At 43.9% G+C, this 22,706-nt stretch overlaps 1 protein-coding gene, 1 long non-coding RNA gene and 1 pseudogene across 2 annotated transcripts; 1 reads left to right on the top strand and 2 right to left on the bottom strand.

Annotated features, from left to right (window-relative positions):
• The first annotated feature begins 56 nt into the window (after positions 1-56).
• On the top strand, positions 57-7,735 carry LOC116474448 (uncharacterized). The gene is made up of 3 exons (XR_004249688.2): positions 57-377; positions 965-1,029; positions 7,542-7,735. It is a non-coding gene; the product is annotated as an uncharacterized LOC116474448 (long non-coding RNA).
• Positions 7,736-8,248: 513 nt separating this feature from the next.
• On the bottom strand, positions 8,249-8,665 carry LOC116474446 (large ribosomal subunit protein eL32-like). The gene has a single exon (XM_032761049.2). The coding sequence runs from the start codon at positions 8,654-8,656 to the stop codon at positions 8,249-8,251; it is 408 nt and encodes a 135-aa protein (XP_032616940.1). The 5' UTR covers positions 8,657-8,665.
• An 8,801-nt stretch (positions 8,666-17,466) lies between these two features.
• On the bottom strand, positions 17,467-18,738 carry LOC116474445 (heterogeneous nuclear ribonucleoprotein A1-like; annotated as a pseudogene).
• Positions 18,739-22,706: the final 3,968 nt, after the last annotated feature.

Raw genomic sequence — 22,706 nt, 5'->3', positions numbered from 1 at the left:
CCGCCCCCGCGCCGCGCCGAGAGGAGAGCTCGCGGCGGCCGGGATCTGTTGGCTGCGAGGACAAGCGAGCTGCGCCTGAGAACGGCCTGCAGGCCTGGCGCTAAATAATAAGTCGTTGTTACGTGTTATGTATTTATGTGGCATCCACCACACGCCTCCGAGATCCTGGGCGTTTTGAGGTTAAAAATGTTCAGGCTTCGAGAACCTACCCTGGAGGAGTGTTAGGGTTTCCGGGCTCGGATGTCCGCGAGCTTGACGCCTGACCCAGTTGTGTCTGTCTGGGCGGTGACGTTTGGTCTGAGCTGAGCTTTCCTCACGATCGTGAAGTTGGGCTGTGAGGATCAGGCCTTGCCAGAACCCGAGATGAGAGGCGAGAGGTGCGGAGAGTCTGCGTGGGGTGGAAGTAGAAGTTAAGAGTTGAAAAACCTGTCTTGTGTGGGGTATAGAGGACCCTACTGCCCTCACAATAATTATGTTAATCTAAAACTGTTCTAAAATTAAAGGATTATTAAGAAAACGAAGTTTAGGTCGGGCGCAGTGGCTTACACCTGTAATACTGTAATCCCAGTATTTTGGGAGGCCGAGGCGGGCGGGTCAGTTGAGCTCAGGAGGTAGAGACCAGCCTGGCCAACATGGCGAAACCCTGTCTCTACTAAAAATACAAAAATACAAAAATCACCCGGGCTTGGTGGCGGGCGCCCGTAATCCTAGCTACTCGGGAGGCTGAGGCAGGAGAATCCCTTGAACCCAGGTGGTGGAGGTTGCAGTGAGCTGAAATCGTGCCACTGCACTCCAGCCTGGGCGGCAGAGGGAGACCCCCATCTCAAAAAAACCACACTGAAAACAAAACAAAACACCACATTGGCTTTCCTTTCTTTCTTGGGGGTGGGGTTAGGGGTGGTCGGCGGTGGTGGAAGCCATACTTAAGTCTCTCTGTGCTTACTAATTTAAATCTTTCTGACAGATCTCTGGGTCAGTAAGGGTGAGAGCCAGGCTCCAGACTATAGTGAATTTTCCGAGGAGATTTGTGTAAGTATTCTAACATTTCAACTATGTTGTGGATATTTTTAAACTTCAAAATGTGTGAAAATTTAGGAAACAGGAAAAAAAAAAGAGTATAACATAATTCAGCCACAGCCACAATGGAGCACCAATATGTATTAGTACACTGATAATTTTAGTACGTTTGGTACATTTGTAAATTTAGAATACCAAATGTAGTGTTTAAATTCTTATCTTGGCCAGACACCATGGTTCATTCCTATAATCCTAGCACTTTGGGAGGCTGAGGTGAGAAGATCGCTTGAGCCCAAGAGATCGAGAGCAGTCTGGACAACATAGAGAGACCCTGTCTCTAGAAAAAAATGTTAAAATTAGCTGGGCATGGTGGCAAGGGCCTGTAGTCCCAGCTACTCAGGAGGCTGAGGTGGGAGAATCCCTTGAGCCAGAGAGATTAAGGCTGCAATGAGCTGTTATTGCTCCAGTCTGGGGTCAGAGTGAGACCCTGTCGCAAAAAAAATAATAATAATAATTCTCCTTTTAACATACTCATAACACTGCAGGTATATTAGTCCATATTGAAAGTTTATTAGTGCACTTGGAGCTGCATTTCACCCAAGTAACTTGACTGAAAAGTGACATATTTGAAGAAAGAAAGTACTGAATTGATGAGAAGATTTGACCTGGTGACAGGCTGTTATCTGATAAATTTTCTTTTCACTGGCATCTGGACTGTTGGAAATAGACATTTTAATTTTAATTGGTTAATTCAAAAAGCATTTGCCAAGTACTTACTGAGTGTTAAGAATAATACTAGATGTTGGAGAGAGAGACATAATAAAGAGTCTCGGGCCAGGCATGATGGCTCACAGCTGTAATCTCAGCACTTTGGGAGGCCAAAGCAGGTAGATCACTTGAGGTCAGCAGTTCAAGACCAACCTGGCCAACATGGTGAAACTCCATTTCTGCTAAAAATATAAAAATTAGGGCCAAGCATAGTGGCTCACGCCTGTAATCCCAGCACTTTGGGAGGGTGAGGCAGGCGGATCACCTGAGGTCAGGAGTTCAAGACCAGCCTGGCCAACATGGCGGAACCCCGTCTCTAATAAAAATACAAAAATTAGCGAGGCACGGTGGCATGCGCCTGTAATGCAGCTGCTCAGGAGGCTGAGGCAGGAGAATTGCTTGAACCCGAGGCAGAGGTTGCAGTGAGCCAATATCATGCCACTGCACTCCATCCTGGGCGACAGAGCAAGACTCCATCTCAAAAAAAAAAAAAAAAAAAAAAGAAAAGTTTCCATCTCATGGTGATGGAAATGGTTAGACCTGCAAACAAATAATTACAGTATTTTGGAGAAAACACTGTAATTGAAGGTTCTGTGAAATGCAATGGAAGCAAAAGGTAGAAGCATTTGACTTTGTCAGGGAAGAAATCTTTTATTAAATTTGTGATATTTAAGATGAAATCTTTTTTTTTTTTGATAGAGTTATGCTCTGTTGCCCGGGCTGGAGTACAGTGGTGCAATCTTGGCTCACTGCAACCTCTGCCTCCTGGGTTCAAGTGATTCTAATGCCTCAGCCTCCTGGATGAAATCTTAAGAATAAGTTGGTATTTACCAGGACACAAGCAGTAATAGGGCATTGCAGATAGAAACATTATATGGGAAATGGTGGTATTGAAATACCATGGTCCTTTAAGGACTGTTTTTCATATTTGGAAGAGTAGAGTGCATAGAGTAGTAAGAGATAAGTCAGGTAAGTATGAGCTAGAAAATGAGTTTGTGGGCCTCACTTAGTTTATTCTAATGGCCAAAGGGAAGCTATTGAGTTTTAAGCAACAGAATTGTGTGACTGGATTTGTGTTTTTCAGAAAATTCATATGCTAATAGTAGCAGTGCAAGCTCCATTAGGAGACTATTATAAGTAGTTCAGGAACAAGATGAGGTCTTGAACTTGTCAGTGAAGTGGGATTCAAGAAGAAGAATGAGATTGGAGAGGTTATGAAATAGAATCAGTAGGGTTAAGTGTCCTAGACTGTTGGAGTTAAGCTCTGTCGCCCCCTCTACTACCCACACCAATTTTTCACACCTACCAATGTCCATATCCTTGGGTAGTCTCCTCGCAGACTGATTGAAGTGATTTGCTTTGGCCCTTGGGACAATAGCAATTATAATGTTAGTAGAGACTTGAAAAATTCTTCTGCATTGGGATTCACACTCTTACTGCTGGCAACCCTTTGCCACAATTTGATTAAATCAAGGCTAGCCTCCTAGAAGATGAGACCACTTCGAGAGTGTCCCTAGCTCTACCAGCCTTCCCAGTTGTCTCAACATTCTCAGTTGAAGCCCCAAACATATGTGTGAGGCCATCCTAGAGTGAGCCAGTCTACACATAGAATTATGGGAAATATAGATTCTTTTCTTTCTTTTTTTTTGAGACGGAGTCTCACTCTGTCACCCAGGCTGGAGTGCGGTGGCATGATCTTGGCTCACTGCAACCTCTGCCTCCTGGGTTCAAGCTATTTTCCTGCCTCAGTCTCCCAAGTAGCTGGGACTGTAGGCGCCTGCCACCATGCCCAGCTAATTTTTGTATTTTAGTAGAGACGGAGTTTCACCATGTTGGCTAGGCTAGTCTCGAACTCCTGCCCTCGTGATCTGCCAGCCTTGGCCTCCCAAAGTGCTGCGATTATAGGCATGAGCCACCGCGCCCGGCCTGTAGATTATTTTCTTTTAAGCCTTTAGGTGTGGGGCAGTTGGTTTCATAACAAGATTAACTGGTAGCCTAACTGACCAAGCATATGGGGCAGGTAAGAGGAATAGTCTAAGACAAGTCTTCATTTTTTAGCATGGATAGATGGATAAATCAATATTAGGAAGCTATATTAGAATAAGTAAATTGATGGCATTACCAGATGAATAGGGAATTTTTTTGAAAGACTAAGTTTGGAGAGATATCAATAAATTTGGCTTGGAAATACTGAGTCTTAGGAGTTCCTGGGAAACACACAGGTGAAAATATCCAGTTGGCAATTTGGTATAAGGATCTGGAGACAGAAAATTTGAAGTAAAAGCTGTGGCTTTGAATAACATTGCCCATTCCTCATTTATGCGTTTTCAGAGCCTTTTTTTGTAGATTCTTTGTAGACAGTATTGTCTACAAATAGAAACAGCTTCTTCCTTTCTGATGCCTATGCCTTTTATTTCTTGCTTTATTGTATTAACTGTAACTGCCAATGTGATGTTATGAATAAATTAAATAGGAATGGTGACAGTAGACATCCGTGCCGTGCTCCCTGATTTTAAGGGGAATACATTCAGCCTTTTACCATTAAGTATGTCAGCTGTAAGTTTTGCTCATTTGTTTGTTTTTTTCCTCTTTTTTTTTTTTTTGAGACAGAGTCTCACTCTGTCGCCTAGGCTGGAGTGCAGTTGTGCCATCTCAGCTCACTGCAACCTTTGCCCCCAGGGTTCTAGCGATTCTCCTGCCTCAGCCTCCTGAGTAGCTGGGATTACAAGCACCTGCCACCACGCCCGGCTAATTTTTTTGTATTTTTAATAGAGACGGGGTTTCTCCATGTTGGCTAGGCTGGTCTCAAACTCTTGACCTCAGGTGATCCACCCGCCTTGGCCTCCCAAAGTGCTGAGATTACAGGCGTGAGCCACCGCGCCTGGCCTGTTTGTTTCTTTTTTTTGAGCTGGAGTCTTTCTCTGTCACCCAGGCTAGAAGTGCATTGGTGTGATCTCGGCTCACTGCAATTTCCACCTCCCAGTTTCAAGCGATTCTCCAGCCTCAGCCTCCCCAGTAGCTGGGATTACAGGTGTCGGCAACCACACCTGGCTAATTTTGTATTTTTAGTAGAGATGGGGTTTCACCATGTTGGCCAGGCTGGTCTCGACCTCCTGAGTTCAGGTGATCCGCCTGCCTTGGCTTCCCAAAGTGCTGGAATTACAAGTGTGAGCCACCGTGCTCGGCCTCTAGTTTTTTTTGTAGATGTCATCTATCAGGTCAAGTAAATTAATTCCCTTCTACTCCTAGTCTGCTAAGAATTTTTATCATGAGTGGATACTGAATTTTGACAAATCTTTTTCTGCCTTTATTAAAAAATCATACAATTTTTCTTATTTAGCCTGTTGATATGGTGAAATTTTCTTTTGTCTTTTTTTTTTTTTTGGAGATAGAGTCTCCCTCTGTTGCCCAGGCTGGAGTGCAGTGGTGCAATCTTGGCTCACTGCAACCTCTGCCTCCCAGGTTCAAGCGATTCTCATGCCTCAGCCTCCCGAGTAGCTGGGATTACAGGCACGCACCACCACACCTGGCTAATTTTTGTATTTTTAGTAGAAACAGGGTTTCTCCATGTTGACCAGACTGGTCTCAAACTCCTGGCCTCGAGCAATCTGACTTCCTTGACCTCCCAAAGTGCTGGGATTACAGGCCTGAGCCACTGCGCCTGGCAATATGGTGAAATTTATCAATTGATTTTTTGTTTGTTTGTTTTTTGTTTTTTTGAGACAGAGTCTTGCTCTGTCCGCCAGGCTGGAGTGCAGTGGCACGATCTCGGCTCACCACAACCTCCATCTCCCAGGCTCAAGCAATTCTCCTGCCTCAGCCTCTCGAGTAGCTGGGATTACAGGTGTGTGTCACCATGCCTGGCTAATTTTTGTATTTTTAATAGAGACAGGGTTTCACCATGTTGGCCAGGCTGGTCTCGAACTTCTGACCTCTGGTAATGTACCCGCCTCGGCCTCCCAAAGTGCTGGGATTACAGGCGTGAGCCACTATGCCCAGCCTATCAATTGATTTTTAAATGTTAAGCCAGCCTTGCATTTCAAGGATAAATCCCACTGAGTTGTAGTGTATTACTCTTTTTATATATTGCATTCACTTTACTAATATTTCGTGGAAGATTTTTGCATCTCTGTTTATGGGAGATACTGTTTCTTACAATGTCTTTAACTGTTCTTGATGTCAGGATGATGCTGGCCTGAATTGGAAAATGTTTCCTGTTTGCAGAAGAGATTGTGTCGAATTGGTATCATTTCTTACTTAAATGTTTGATAGAATTTGCCAGTGAGGCCATCTGGCCTAGAATTTTTTTTTTTTATGGAAAAGTTGTAAACTACAAATTCCAGTTTCTTTAATCACTATAGAATTATTCAGGTTATATATTTCTTCTTAAGTCAGCTTGAAGGAATTGGCATAAAGTTGTTCATAATATTCTCTTATTAGCCGTTTAACATCTGTAGGCTCTGTATTGACATTAGCACTTTCATTGCTCGTATCGGTAATCTGTGTCATCTTTGTTTTTTTCTTGGTCAGTATCACTACAAGTTTATCTATTTTATTGGTATTTTCAACACAATTTGGTTTCATTTATTTTAGTCTTATTTATTTTCTAATATAAGCATATCGTTTACTTTAATTCGATGAATTTATTTTGAGACAGAGTCTTGCTCTATCACCCGGGCTGGAGTGCAGTGTTGTAGTCTGGGAATCACTGCAGCCTTGAACTCCCAAGCTCAAGTGAGCCTCCCTCCTCAGCCTCCCAAGTTTCTGGGACTACATGTGCACGCTGCCATACCCAGCTGAGTTCTAAAATTTTTTGTACAGATGGGATATCACTATGTTGCCCAGGCTGGTCTTGAACTCCTGTGCTCAAGTGATCCTCCCACCTTGATCTCCCAAAGTGCTGGGATTACAGCCATGAGTCACCACACTCAGCCAAGCCTGGCCAACATGGTGAAACCCCATCTCTACTAAAAATACAAAATTAGCCAGGTGTGGTTGCCGCCTTGGCCTCTCAAACTGCCAAAGTGCTGGGATTACAGACGTGAGCTACTGTGCCTGGCACCTTTGGTATTTTCTATTAGTACAGGTCTGCTGCCAATGAATTATCTTAGTTTTCCTTCATTTGAGAATATCTTTAGTTTTCTCTTCATTAATGAAGGATATTTTCATTGATATCTAATTCCAGATAGACAGTTTGTTTTAGCAATTTAAAGATATTCCATGCCGGGCACGGTGGCTCACACCTGTAACCCCAGCATTTTGGGAGGCTGAGATGGGTGGATCACTTGAGGTCAGGAGTTCTAGACCAGCCTGGCCAACATGGTGAAACCCCATCTCTACTAAAAATAAGAAAATTAGCTGGGCATGGTAGCATGCGCCTGTAATCCCAGCTACTCTGGAGGCAGAGGTAGGAGAATTGCTTGAACCCAGGATGCAATGAGCCGATATCATGCCACTGCACTTCAGCCTGGGTGACAGAACAAGACTCCGTCTCAATTAAAAAAAAAAAAAGATATTCCACTGTTTCTATTCCTCAAGGTTTCTAATAAATCCACGTCACTCAAATCATTGTTCCCCTATATGTAATGTATTTTTTTCTGTAGGTATCTCTCTCTGTTGTAGTATCTGAATAATAGCCACCCAAAGATGTCAAGTTTTAATTCCTGAAACTCATAAATATTATTTTATTTGGAAAAAGGGTCTTTGCTGATGTAATTAAGGATTTTGAGAGGAGTCAGTTACCTTGGATTTTTCAGGTGGGTCCTGAATACCATCCCAAGTGTCCTTATAAGAGAGAGGCAAAAGAGGCAATATAGACACAGAAAAGAAAGCCATGTGAAGATGGAGCAGAGAGATAAATGGCCATAAGCCAAGGAATGCTGATAGCTGCCAGGAGCTGGAAGAAGGCAAGGAATGGATTCTCCCCTACAGCCTCCAGAGGCAATGCAACCCTGCCAACACTTTGATTTTAGACTTCTGGCCTATAGAACTGAGAAAGAATAAATTTCTGTTCTTTTCAGCTACTAAGTTTGTGATTACTTGGTGCAGCATTTACAGGAAACAAATACACCTCTCCTTCTAGAACTCCAATTATGTGAACATTAGACCATCTAATATTGCCCCACATGTTCCTGAGGCTCTCTGTTCATTTTCTTTTTAATCTTTTTTTTCTCTGTTCTTCAGATTGGACAATTTCTCTCTCTTTTTTTTTTTTTTTGAGATGGAGTTTCGCTCTTGTTGCCCAGGCTGGAGTGCAACGGCACAATCTTGGCTCATCGCAACCTCCGCCTCCCAGGTGCAAGTGATTCTTCTGCCTCAGCCTCCTGAGTAGCTGGGATTACAGGTGCCCACCACCATGCCCGGCTAATTTTTGTATTTTTAGTAGAGACAGGGTTTCTTTTTTTTTCTTTTTTTTTTGGCAGTTTTTACTTTTATTTAAACAGAAAACATGCACACGAGCTGTCTACTCATTTTCTTTGCTGCACAGCCTGGCATTGGGGTTGGTGACTCTGATGGCCAGTTGGGCAGCTCTTTCCACGGTGGCTTTGCGGTTCTTGGAGGAAACATTGTGAGCGATCTCAGCGCAGTAAGATTTGTTGCATATCAGCAGCACTTCCAGCTCCTTGACGTTGTGGACCAGGAACTTCCGGAAGCCACTGGGCAGCATGTGCTTTGTTTTTTTGTTGCTCCCATAACCAATGTTGGGCATCAAGATCTGGCCCTTGAATCTTCTATGAACCCTGTTGTCAGTGCCTCTGGGTTTCCGCCAGTTATGCTTAATTTTGACATATTGGTCTGACTGGTGCCGGATGAACTTCTTGGTTCTCTTTTTGACGATCTTGGGCTTCACAAGGGGTCTGAGGGTGGCCATGATGCCGAGGAGGAGATGGCAGCGCCAAGGAAAAGAGCGAGACAGGGTTTCAACATGTTGACCAGGCTGGTCTCGAACACCTGACCTCAGGTGATCCACCCACCTTGGCCTCCCAAAGCGCTGGGATTACAGGCATGAGCCACCATGCCTGGCCTGGACGATTTCTCTTGATCCATCTTCACTGACTCTTTCCTCTATTGGTAATCTTTATCCTATTATTGATACCTTCTAGTGAAATTTTTTATTTCAGATATATTTTTCAGCTGTAAACTTTCTGTTTGGTTCCTTTTCATAGTTTTTTCTTCTGTTGAGAACTTATATCTTAACATTTACTTCAAGCATGTTCACTTTTATCTTATAGAGCATGATGATAATAGCTGTCTTAAAGTCTTTGATAATTCCATCATCTTGGCATTGGTATCTGTTGATTATCTTTTTCGCTTGAGAATGGTCACTTGTTTCATGACTCTTTGTATGTTGAATAATACCAGTTTGTATCCTGAACAGTTTGAATATTCCTTTGTGACTCTCTGGGTCCTATTAAAGTCCTCCAGAGAATGCTGATTTTAGTTGTTGTTTTCAGCATTCAGTCATCCTGGTTGGATTGAGACTGCAAGGTCTGTCTTGCCTTTTTTTCTCCCTGTGGATTCCAATGTCGAGACAGTTTTCAAAGCCTGTCCTGTGCTGCTTTAGATCATCCTACGTCTATCTGTGCCCTTTGGGGGTTAGACTTGGACTTGTGCCTTATGTTGCTGTTCAGTTTTCGAGGCTTTTGCTGTGCTGCTTTGGGGTATTCTGTGTATATGCACCTCAGGAATGAGCCCTGGACAGATGCTTGTTCATGCACAGAAGTAGGAGAACGCTTCTCTAGGTCTCCTCTCTGGGATTATTCTCAACTTCCTGCCTCTGTCCTAGAGCCAGAATGATGTGGCTTCTCAAGTAGGGTTAGTTGCCCATGCCACTACCACAGCAAGAGAGAGAGGGAAGAAATGGACATTTTACCCTTACAGCTCTGAAACCCAGGGACTCATTTTCTGAGTTCCTTGATCTACACAGACAGGGCTTCTCTGGGAGTTTTAGCTGTCCACACTGCACTGCCACGGCTCACTGTGTACCTATCCTCAGATCACACACACACACACACACACACACACACACACACACACACGGAAACTCACTCCTATGTGGGCCCCTTTCTCCAAGTTTGACTCTGCATTTGTTTACTTTTCAGAGTGCCCAGGTAGTTGCTTTTTGTATTTATTCCAGAGTGTTTAGTTATAGCCAGCAATAGAAATAAGCTATAGTGGACTACTCCATCTTGACTGGCACTGGAGTCTTAAAATGTTAATACTTTTTTTTTTTTTTTTGAGACAGGGTCTCACTCTTCTGCCCAGGCTGCAATGCAGTGGCACTATCACTGCAGCCTCAATGTCCCAGGCTCAAGTGATCCTCTGGCTTCAGCCTCCTGAATAGCTGAGACTACAGGTGCACACTACTGCATCCACTAATTTATTTTTATTTTTATTTTTATTTTTTTGAGATGGAGTTTTGCTCTTGTTGCCCAGGTTAGAGTACAATGCTGCAATCTCAGCTCACTGCAACCTCCACCTCCTGGATTCAAGCGATTCTCCTGCCTCAGCCTCCCGAGTAGCTGGGATTACAGGCCCCTGCCACCACGCCTGGCTAATTTTTTGTATTTTTAGTGCAGACGGGGTTTCACCATGTTGCCCAGGCTGATCTCAAACTCCTGACCTCAAGTGATCCACCAACCTCGGCCTCCCAAAGTGCTGTGATTACAGGCGTGAGCCACCGTGCCTGGCCCACTAATTTATTTTTTATAGAGACGGGGTCTTGCTTTGTTGCCCAGGCTGCTCTTGAACTCCTGGCCTCAAGCTATCCCCTCATCTTGGCCTCTCAAAATGTTAGGATTACAGGTGTGAGCCACCACATACAGCTTATTTCTTAAATGAGTCATTAAATATATGTCTCTTTTACTATACTGAATGTCAGCAGGGACAATTTTGATTTTGTTTATTTTATTTTGTTTGTTTTGTTGTATTGTATTGTATTGTATAATGGTGTCTCACTCTGTAGCCTCGGCTGGAGTGTAGTGGCATGATCTTGGCTCACTGCAATCTCCACCTCCTTGGTTCAAGTGATTCTCCTGCCTCAGCCTCCCAAGTAGCTGGGATTACAGGTGTGTACTACCACTCCCAGCTAATTTTTGTATTTTTAGTAGAGACGAGGTTTCTCCATGTTGGCCAGGCTGGTCTCAAACTTCTGGCCTCAAGTGATCTGCCCGCCTCGGCCTCCCAAAGTGCTGGGATTACAGGCATGAGCCATTGCGCCTGGCCTATTATATTTTATTTTTTAAACTTATTTATTTATTTATTTTTATTTTTTTTGAGACACAATCTTGTTCTGTCGCCTAGGCTGGAGTGCAATGGTGCGATCTCAGCTCACTGCAACCTCCGCCTCCCAGGTTCAAGCAATTCTCCCACCTCAGCCTCTCTAGTGGCTGGGATTACAGGCACCTGCCATCATGTCCTGCAAATTTTTGTATTTTTGTAGAGATGGGGTTCCACCATGTTGGCCAGGCTGGTCTTGAACTCCTGACCTCAGGTGATCCTCCCACCTCGGCCTCCCAAAGTGCTGGGATTACAGGCATGAGCCACCAAGCCCGGCTTTATTTTTATTTTTAAATTTTTGCAACGGAGTCTCACTTTGTGACCCAGGCTGGAGTGCAGTGGTGTGATTTTGGCTCACTGCAACCTCTGCCTCCTGTGTTCAAGTGATTTTTCTGTCTCAGCTTCCCAAGTAGCTGGGATTCGGGCATGCGCCACCACTCCTGGCTAAGTTTTGCATTTTTAGTAGAGACGGGGTTTTGCTATGTTGGTCAGACTGGTCTCAACTCCTAATGTCAGGTGTTCTGCCCGCCTCAGTCTCCCAAAGTGCTAGGATTACAGGCATGAGCCACTGCGCCCGGGCTGGCTTTATTTATTACTGTATCTAATGCCTAATATAGTTCTTGGCATATACTAAGTGGCCAATAAATATTTATGGAATAAACGAATGAATGGACACTTTTCAAACCTCATCCTGCTTGACATTTTTGCAGCATTCTACGCTATAGGTTGTTCCCACCTCCTGGAATCTTTCTTCCCTAAACTTTCATATTCTACTGATTTCCCCACTTCTGTAGGCTTTCTTTACAGGCAAGCTGCTACTTCTTTATGAATCTTACAGCTTTAGATATTGCTGTGAAAATGGGGACACGTACATAGTCACCCACATACGCACAAGTACAAACTTAGAGAATAATAAATGCTCAGTCACCATTTCCTCATCCGAGAAGAGTGGATACAGTCATCCCTTAGTATCTCTAGGGAATTGGTTCCAGGACCCCATGTGGACACCAAAATCCATGGATGCTCAGGTCCCTTATATACAATGATGCAGTATTTGCATATAATCTATGCACACCCATATGCTTTAAATCATCTTAGATTACTTAAAACATTTAATACAATGCAATTGTTATATAAATAGTAATTATACTATTATTACTTAGGGAATAATAAGGAAAAAAGTCTATACATGTTTAGTTCAGACACAACCATCCTTTTATTCCCCCCCACCAATTTTTTTTTTTTTTTGAGGTGGATTCTCACTCTGTCACACAGGCTGGAGTGCAGTGGCACGATCTCAGCTCAGTACAACTTCTGCCTCCCAGGTTCAAGTGATTCTCCTGCCTCAGCCTCCCTAGTAGCTGAGATTACAGGTGTGTGCCACCATGCCCAGCTGTTTTTGTATTTTTAGTAGAGACTAGGTTTCACCATATTGGCCAGGCTGGTCTCGAACTCTTGACTTCAAGTGATCCGCCCACCTTGGCCTCCCAAAGTGACCCACCATGCCCGGCCTGCCCCTAAATATTTTCAGTTCTTGGTTGGCTGAATCCACAGATGAAGAAACCACAGATGTGGAACCCATGGATACAAAGGGCTGTTTGTGGCCAGGTGCAGTGGCTCACACCTGTAATCCCAACACTTTGGGAGGCCACGGTGGGAGGATTGGTTGAGCTCAGGAGTTTGAGAGTAGTCTGGGCAACATGGTAAAAGCCCATCTCTACTAAAAATACAAAAATTAGCCGGGCATCGTGGCACACACCTGTGGTCCCGGCTACTCAGGAGGCTGAGGCATGAGAATCACTTGAATCCAGGAGGCAAAGGTTGCAGTGAGCCCATATTGCATCACTGCACTTCAGCCTGGGCAACAGAGTGAGACCCTGTCTCAAACAAAACAAAACACCAACAGGCTGAGCACGGGGGCTCACACCTGTAATCCCAACACTTTGGGAGGATGAGGCAGGTGAGCCACTTGAGCCCAGGAGTTTGAGACCAGCCTGGCCAACATGTCGAAACCCCATCTCTACTAAAAAAACAAACAAACAAATAAACAAAAAAAAAACACAAAACTTAGCCAGGTATGGTGGCAGGCGCCTGTAATCCCAGTTATTCAGGAGGCTGAGGCAGGAGAATCGCTTGAACCAGGGAGGCAGAGGTTGCAGTGAGCTGAGGTCGTGCTACTGCACTCCAGCCTGGGTGACACAGCAAGACTCTGTCTCAAAAAAAAAAAAAAAAGAGCCAAAACACCAGTGGGCTTTTTGTTAACTTCATGGTGGCTCTTCTTTGTTGTTCTCCTGTTGCCTATTATTATTGAATCCAAAACCTTCTAGGTCCTCTTTTCACCTGCTTCTTAGCTAATCATTATATTCCTACACAAATTCTTGTTAAGATAAAATTTTCATAAGTTAAAAACTTGTCTCTTGCGCAAATATAAACAGAAAATAAGTCAGGCCAGGTGCAATAACTCACGTCTGTAATCCCAGTACTTTGGGAGCCCAAGGCCAGAGGATCTGTTGAGTCCAGGAGTTTGAGACCACCCTGGCCAACATGGTTAAACTCCCGTCTCTACTAAAAATACAAAAATTAGCCGGGCATGGTGGTGCACACCTGTAATCCCAGCTACTTGGGAAGCTGAAGCAGGAGGATCACTTGAACCAGAGAGGCGGAGGTTGCAGTGAGCTAAGATTGCACCACTGCACTTCAGCCTGGGTGACAGAGTGAGACTCCCTCTCAAAAAAAAAAAAAAGAAAATCAAATTACGATGCACACACCTAATAATCAGACAATTCCTAGAGAGTCTAAACAGCATTCTGCATTCCATGGAAAAGACTCAGTCATCTCTTCTGCTTATTTCCAAATTTTGGATATTATTTTATTAATATTATTTTAAACTTTTATTATTATTTTGAGACAGAGGGTCTCACTCTGTTGCCTAGGCTGGAGTGCAGTGGCATGATGATGGCTCACTGCAGACTCAACCTCCAGGGCTCAAATGATCCTCCCACCTCAGCCTCCCAAGTAGCTGGGACCACAGGCGTGCACCACCATGCCTGGCTAATTTTTTGATTTTTTGTAGCTCGGGGTCTTCCTGTGTTGCCCAGGCTGGTCTCAAATTCATGGGCTCAAGTGATCCTCCTGCCTCGGCCTCCCAAAGTTCTAGGACTACAGGCGGGAGCCACAGCACCTGGCCAATTTTCTTAATATTCTTCACTCAGATAGGAAAATTTTACTTTCTCTTTTTCTTTGTACTGATTTCTCTTTCCTTATAGAATGTTTTTTCCTCTTCCTGCCCAGGTATGTCCCTTACTTCCTTTACATCTGGCCCCAGCTTTCTTCCTTTTAACGCAAATTTCTGTTTCCTTCCTCTTTCATCCTTACATGAAACAGCTGATGGCCCAGGTATTCATTCCTGAAACATTCGAGGAGTGACTTGGAGTGTTAATTTTTCTTTTTTTTTGAGATGGAGTCTCGCTGTCGCCGAGACTGGAGTGCAGTGGTGCGATCGCAGCTCACTGCAAGCTCCACCTCCCGGGTTCACGCCATTCTCCTGCCTCAGCCTCCCGAGTAGCTGGGACTACAGGCGCCCGCCACCACACCCAGCTCATTTTTTTGTATTTTTAGTAGAGACGGGGTTTCACCTAGCCAGGATGGTCTCGATCTCCTGACCTCGTGATCCACCCGCCTCAGCCTCCCAAAGTGCTGGGATTACAGGCGTGAGCCACTGCGCCCAGCCAATTTTTCTTTTCTTTTCTTTTTTTTTGAGATGGAGTCTCGCTCTGTCGCCCAGGCTGGAGTGCAGTGGCATGATCTCTGTTCACCGCAACCTCCGCCTCCAGGATTGAAGCGATTCTCCTGCCTCAGCCTCCCAAGTAGCTGGGATTACAGGTGCCTGGCACTATGCCCGGCTAATTTTTGTATTTTTGGTAGAGACGGGGTTACATCATGTTGGCCAGCCTGGTCTTGAACTCCTGACCCCGAGATCCACCTGTCTTGGCCTCCTAAAGTGCTGGGATTACAGGCTTGAGCCACCGCGCCCAGCCTGGAGTGTTAATTTTTCATTTAGGGGATAATAAAATGGTATTATTTTTATTAAAAATGACCTTCATTAGTTTGGCTTTTTCCCCACCAGTTCTCATTTGGTTTAAATGGTTTGGCATACTTATATTATATTCCTAGTTTCATTCTAACTTCCATGAGGGGAGAAAATACATTTTTTTTTTTGAGACGGAGTTTTCGCTTTTGTTGCCCAGGCTGGAGTGCAGTAATGCAATCCTGGCTCACTGCAACCTCTGCCTCCCAGGTTCAAGCAATTATTCCTGCCCCAGCCTCCCATGTAGCTGGGATTACAGGTGCCTGCCATCACACTTGGCTAATTTTTGTATTTTTCGTAAGGATGGGGTTTCACCATGTTGGCCAGGTTGGTCTCAAACTCCTGACCTCAAGTGATCCACCCACCTCAGCCTCTTAAAGTCCTGGGATAACAGGCATGAGCCACCTCGCCAGGCCGAAAATACAATTAATCTTTTTTTTTATTTATAGAAAGTGTATCCTCTAATTCAGCCATGGTGTATAGCACTTACGCTGCCACTGTGCTTACCCATAGCTGTGGTAGATACAATTGATATCAGAGTCACTCTGGATCAGCCTGGACTCAGCCTCATATTCCTTCTCAACACAGAATTCCAGGCATCCACTCTCAGTCAATTAAAGTTGACACAAGATGGACATGTTTTATTAATAACTGAGTGTTTTAAAGAAATATGTCACTCAGGTGTGGTGGCTCACACCTGTAATCTCAGCACTTTGGAGGCTGAGGCAGGAGAATTGCTTGAGCCCAGGAGTTCAAGACCAGCCTGGGCAACATGGCAAACCCTAACTCTACAAGAAATTTTACAATTAGCCAGGCTTGGTGGCATGTGCCTGTATTCCAGCTACTCAGGAGGCTGAGGTGGGAGGATCACTTGCACCCAGGAGGCTGAGGCTGCAGTGAGCTGAGATCACACCACTGCACTCCAGCCTCGGTGACAGAGATCTTGTCTCAAGAAAAAATAAATAAATAAAAATTATAAAAAAGAAAGTGGTGTTTAAGTAAGATCAACCAGAAATTATTGTATGGGCTCATTCATGTATATGTGAGTATAGGGAGACAACTGTGGTCTCTCTCCCAAAATAAAAATGTCTCTTGGGAATTGTTCTAAGATAATGGGGTTGATTATAATCTCACAAAGTATGTTTCCTTTGCTTTTTTTTCTTTTTTTTTTTTTTGAGACAGGGTCTTCCTGCATTCGCAGGCTGGAGTATAGTGGCATAATCATGGCTCACTGCAACCTCTGCCTCTTGGGCCCAAGCAGTCTCCCACCTCAGCCTTCCTAGTAGCTGGGACCGCAGGCACACACCACCACACCTGGCTAATTTTAAATTTTTTTGTACAGTTGGAGTCAGCCCAGGCTGATTGGTGACAGCCCAGGTTGGTCTTGAACTCCTGGGCTCAAGTGATCTTCCCACCTCAGCCTCTCAAAGTGTTGCATTAGGGGAGTTAACCACCAAGTCCAGCCTCTTTTGTTTTTTTTTTTTGTACCCCCAAATCCAAGCAAATTATTAAGGTAGATACATTTCTTATATAAAAATTAATTTACATCATGTGGCCCAGTGGTTCACCTTCTGGAAAATAAAGACCCATTTTCAGTACATTGTTTTGAATGTATCCACATTTGATCCTAAAGCAATGTACTTCATTTTTAAAAAATTATTATTATTATTTCTTAAAAAAGACATTTATGGCTGGGCACGGTGGCTCACACCTGTAATCCCAGCACTTTGGGAGGCCAAGGCAGGTGGATCACCAGGTCAGGAATTCGAGACCGGCCTGGCCAATATGGTGAAACCCTGTCTCTACTAAAAATACAAAAATTGGCTGGGTGTGGTGGTGTGCCCCTGTAGTCCCAGCTACTTGGGAGGCTGAGGCAGAAGAATCGCTTGAACCCAGGAGGCGGAGGTTGCAGTGAGCCGAGATCGCACCACTGCACTCCAGCCTGCGTGACAGAGCAAGATTCCATCTCCAAAAAACAAAAAACAACAACAAAAAAGACATTTATTTAGCATCGCGATCAGAGTATTATATTTAGCAATGAACAGCATGGGTGCAAAAAAAAATCTACATTAAAACCCTTTGTTGGAATGCTTTACACTTTCCACAGAAGAGAAACAATAACCTGTTACACAATTAGTCACAAATACAGTCTTTGAGTTTTTTGCCCACACACCAGTATTTTTCTAAAATATGTCTTCTTTGTAGCAGTTATGCCCTGCCATCGCTGTGCTTGGCTGAGTTCACAAATCTATTGTAACCTGTAGCTTCCCTGTCACTTTTCTGGCTCTCCTCTCCTGCTAAGCTTTCTTCCCTAATTAAAATCTTCTGCCACTGCCATAGCTACTGCTGCTACTGGAACCTCCATAGCCACCTTGGTTTCATGGTTTGGCAAAGTATTGGCCTGTACCCCCATAGGGGCCAGAGCTTCTGCCTTCAAAGTTTCCTCCCTTTATGGGTCCCAAATTTGAAGACTGATTGTTTTAATTGCCAAAATAATTGTAGCTTCCACCACCTCCAAAATTGCTTCCATCATTACCAAATCCATTATAGCCATCCCCACTGCCACCATATCCACCACCACCAAAGCTGCCACCAAAGCCACCATGATCACTGAAGTTTCCTCCACGACCAAAGTTGTCATTCCCTGTGAAACCACTCTCACAACCACCACCAAAGTTTCCAGAACCACTTTGACCTCTTTGGCTGGATGAAGCACTAGCCATTTCTTGCTTTGACAGGGCTTTCCTAACTTCACAGTTGTGGCCATTCATAGTGTGGTATTTCTGAATGACAGTCTTATCCACAGAGTCATGGTTGTCAAACGTTACAGAGGCAAAGCCCCTTTTCTTGCCACTGCCTCAGTCAGTCATGATTTCAATCACTTCAAATTTTTCGTACTGTTCAAAATAATCTCTTGGCTGGGCGTGGTGGCTCATGCCTGTAATCCCAGCACTTTGGGAGGCTGAGGCAGGCAGATCACGAGGTCAAGAGATCGAGACCATCCTGGCCAACATGGTGAAACCCCGTCTCTAATAAAAATACAAAAGTTAGCTGGGCGTGGTGGTATGTGCCTATAGTCCCAGCTACTTGGGGGGCTGAGGCAGGAGAATTGCTTGAACCCGGGAGGCGGAGGTGGCAGTGAGCTGAGATCGCAGCACTGCACTCCAGCCTGGGCAACAGAGCAAGACTCCGTCTGAAAAAAAAAAAAAAAAAAAAAAAACCTCTTAGGTGATATTCTTCAGTGTCTTCTTTAGTGCCACCAACAAATATCTTTTTCACAGTTAAGTAGGCACCTGGTCTTTGAGAATCTTCTCTTGAGACAGCTCTCTTTGTTTCCACAACTCTTCCAACCACCTTGTGTGGCCTTGCATTCATGGCTGCATTCACCTCCTCCACAGTGGCATATGTGACAAACCCACAGCCCCTGGAGCACTTGGTGTTTGGAGGTCTCATGACCACACAGTCCGCGAGCATTCCCATTGCTCAAAATGGCTCCTCGGGCTCTCATCGGTTGTTTCAAAGCTCAACAGTCTAATGAAGAGCTTCCTCAGTTGTCTGGGCTCCTTAGGAGACTCTGACTTATACATGACGGCAGGGAGAAGAGAGACTTTAACGATGCTTCCTTGGCAGTGTCCATGGGCAGAAAACTATTTTTTTATTTTTTTGAGATGGAATCTCACTCTGTCGTCCAGGCTGGAGTGCAGTGGCTCCATCTCAACTCACTGCAACCTCCACCTCCCGGGTTCAAGCGATTCTCTTGCCTCAGCCTCCCGAGTAGCTGGGACTACAGGTGTGTGCCACCATGCCCAGCTAATTTTTGTATTTTTAGTAGAGACGGTGTTTTACCATATTGGCCAGGCTGGTCTCGAACTCCTGACCTCAGGTGGTCCACCTACCTCAGCCTCCCAAAGTGCTGGGATTACAGGCATGAGCCACCGTGCCCAACCAGTAATGTACTTTAGATTGACAAATTGTTTGGAATCTTAAAATCAGTCATTAAATTTAGAGAGTTTTGACATAGACCAAAGAGGGTTCCAAAACAAATTAGTCCCCCCTTTTCTTGTAGAAGAAGTTTATAATAAGCTTTAGATGTACCTTATGTCCAAAGGAAGCACTTGGTGTTTTATACAGTGTAGTATCAAAACATGGATAAGGGGCCAGGCGCGGTGGCTGACGCCTGTAATCCCAGCACTTTGGGGGCCCAAGGTGGGCGGATCACGAGGTCAGGAGATCGAGACCATCCTGGCTAACACGGTGAAACCCTATGTCTACTAAAAATACGAAAAAATTAGCTGGGCGTGGTGGCGAGCACCTGTAGTCCCAGCTACTTGGGAGGCTGAGGCAGGAGAATGGCGTGAATCCAGGAGGCAGGATTTATTGGCTTAATGTTCTCTTCAGAACTCTTGATATTCACGTAGCATAATTATTAAAAACATGGACTCTGATGCCAAACTTTCTTGAGTTTAGCTTGGAGAGACTATTTAACCTTGCTCTGTGTCAGTGTCCTCATCTTAATGGGGTTGTGGTGGTGAAGACTTTTTATTTATTTATATAACTGTGAGGAATATACACATTCATATGCACATACATGTATTTATGTATGTATATATGAAACTGACCCCATAGTCCCATAGAAGCTTTTTGGGATAAACATAGAAATTGACCCTTCTTGTGCTGGATTAGTCAGCACATATACTAAAACTGGAACAACAATAGAAAAAGAAACTGACCTTCTGGTCTTAAACTTGACACTTACACTTGTTTTATTTTATTTTATTTATTTATTTATTTATTTATTTATTTATTATTATTATTATTTTTTATTTATCTAACTTTTCTTAGATGGAGTCTCACTGTGTTGCCCAGGCTGGAGTACAGTGGTGCCACCTTGGCTGACTGCAGCCTCTGGCTCCCAGATTCAAGTGATTCTCCTGCCTCAGCCTCCCGAATAGCTGGGACTACAGGTGTGCATCACCACACCCAGCTAATTTTTTTTTTTGTATTTTTTTTAGTAGAGACAGGGGTTCACCATGTTGGCCAGGCTGGTCTCGAACTCCTGACTTCAGGTGATCCGCACGCCTCAGCCTCCCAAAGTGCTGGGATTACAGGTGTGAGCCACCATGCCTGGCCACATTTGTTTTATCTGAGTTCTTTCCTCAAAAAACTACCTTTAGACCTCTCAAAAAAATTATCAAAGAACCGAAACTCACCAGGTCACCACATCCAGACAATGAGATTCGGGGACCCCTCATTCATCATGATTGCTGCCTTGCTCCTCCCTAGTTCTTGTTCTATTTTTTTTTTTTTTTTTTCAGATGGAGTCTCACTCTTGTTGCTCAGGCTAGAGTGCAATGGTGCGATCTCAGCTCACTGCAACCTCTGCCTCCCAGTTTCAAGCGATTCTCCTGCCTCAGCCTCTTGAGTAGCTGGGAATACAGGTGCTGCCACACCCGGCTAATTTTTTTATTTTTAGTAAAGACAGGGTTTCACTATGTTGGCCAGGCTGGTCTTGAACTCCTGACCTCAGGTGATGTGCCTGCCTCAGCCTCCCAAAAGTGCTGTTATTACAGGCATGAGCCACCATGCCCAGCCTCTCGTTTTCTTATACACTGTTGCATTTCTTTTCTGCTACATAAACCCCTAGTTACAGTCAGTCGGGGAGTTGGATTTGAGACTAAGCTCCCAATTCCTCTGCTGCAGCACCCAGTTAAAGCCTTCTTCCTTGGCAGTAATCGTGGTTTCAGTGATTGGCTTTCTGTGCAGAGAGCAGCAGGACCTAGACCGAACCCCTGGTGTTTTGGTAACACATGCAGTCTCATGCAGAGCATTTAGAATAGTCTAAGGACATGGTAAGCACTATACATGTTAATTATTACTTATCTTTACAAATCAACCTTAATATTGTCCTGGCACGGTAGCTCACGCCTGTAATCCCAGCACTTTTGGAGGATGAGGTGGGTGGATGCCTTGCGGCCAGGAGTTCGAGACCAGCCTGGTCAACATGGCGAAACCCCATCTCTACTAAAAATACAAAAATTAGCTGGGCCTGGTGGCAGGCGCCTGTAATCCCAGCTACTTGGGAGGCTGAGGCAGGAGAATCACTTGAACCTGGGAGGCAGAGGTTGCAATGAGCCAAGATCGTGCCACTGCACTCCATCCTGGGTGACAGAATGAGGCTTCATCTCAAAAACAAACAAATCAACTTTAATATCGTTCCTTAAATACTTACCAGTTCTGATTCATGGATCTTTTATCATGAAAGAGTATTACAATTTATTTAAAATGTTTATATCATAATTACATAAATTTTTTGTTCTTTTTATAAATAGGTTTCTTGACCTATAAACAGAGCTGTTTGCTCAAGAGAAGAAACTTCCGGCCAGGCACGGTGGCTCATGCCTGTTATCCCAGCACTTTGGGAAGCCGAGCCAGGCAGATCACCTGAGGTCAGGAATTTGAGACCAGCTTGGCCAACATGGCTAAACCCCATCTCTACTAAAAATACAAAATTAGCTAGGCATGGTGGCACGTGCCTGTAATCCCAGCTACTTGGGAGGCTGAGGCAGGAGAATCACTTGAACCTGGGAGGTGGAGATTGCAGTGAGCCAAGATTGTGCCACTGCACTCCATCCTGGGTGACAGAGGGAGACTCTGTCTAAAAAAAAAAAAAGAAATGAAAAGAAACTTCCAATTTTCCAATTTGTTTAGATCCAGGAATAGACCAATTTGAAAAATCTTAAATAATATTAACTACTTAGGCCATAGTATTCTTCATAAAATGGCTGTAAGAGGCAGCAATACTAAGAGAAACATGAATTTATGAACATAAGTCCTGCTTTTTTCCCCCTCAGTTTGATTTAAATTTAATATCCTCCCACAATGGAAAATGATTTACAATAAAGAGATAAACTGGAAAGAATAAGAAAATGGAAACAAGATGTCATTTCTTTTTACTACCCAACAGATTTACCATATGTTTTAAAATGATGTTTGGCCATCTACAGTAAATGAAACAAAATGCTTTTTAAAATAATGTAACACTTTATTTTTACTACCAAACTCTCCCTCTCTTGTGAAATATCCATCTTACTAAGCAAAGGTTTATTTAAGCTCCACTTAACATCTATGTTGTTTTTAGCTCATTTCCTTTTAAAAAAAGCAATTGGTGAGTTTATTTCCCAGTTTAGCTGTTATAATAAAATATAAAAGGCATTTCTGTTTTGGCCTCTAGTATAGCATTATCGAAAGCTACAAAACTCAACAGCAAAATATAGGACAGTGTAAAATTAGAAACGGCTGGTGTTTCTTTAGCAGCAGTTGCTGCCCTTGCAGTTGTTTTCCCCTCTTGCCACCAGCACAAATCTGAAAGTCACCTCTGTGTACCAGACAACAAACCCCAAGTGTGTTTTTTAAATAACAGCTTTATTATTCACATAGCATAGACTTCACCCTTTTAAAGTACACAATTCGGTGGGTTTTAGTATATTCACAGAGTTGGGTAATCATTACCATTGTCCATTGAGAACGTTTTCTTCTCTCCAAAAAAACAACCCCA

Source organism: Hylobates moloch, unplaced genomic scaffold (genome assembly GCF_009828535.3).
Source record: "Hylobates moloch isolate HMO894 unplaced genomic scaffold, HMol_V3 SCAFFOLD_10, whole genome shotgun sequence".
Lineage (NCBI taxonomy): Eukaryota > Metazoa > Chordata > Mammalia > Primates > Hylobatidae > Hylobates > Hylobates moloch.
The sequence above is the reverse complement of the archived record's forward strand: the minus strand, read 5'-3'. Positions and strand labels throughout refer to the sequence as shown.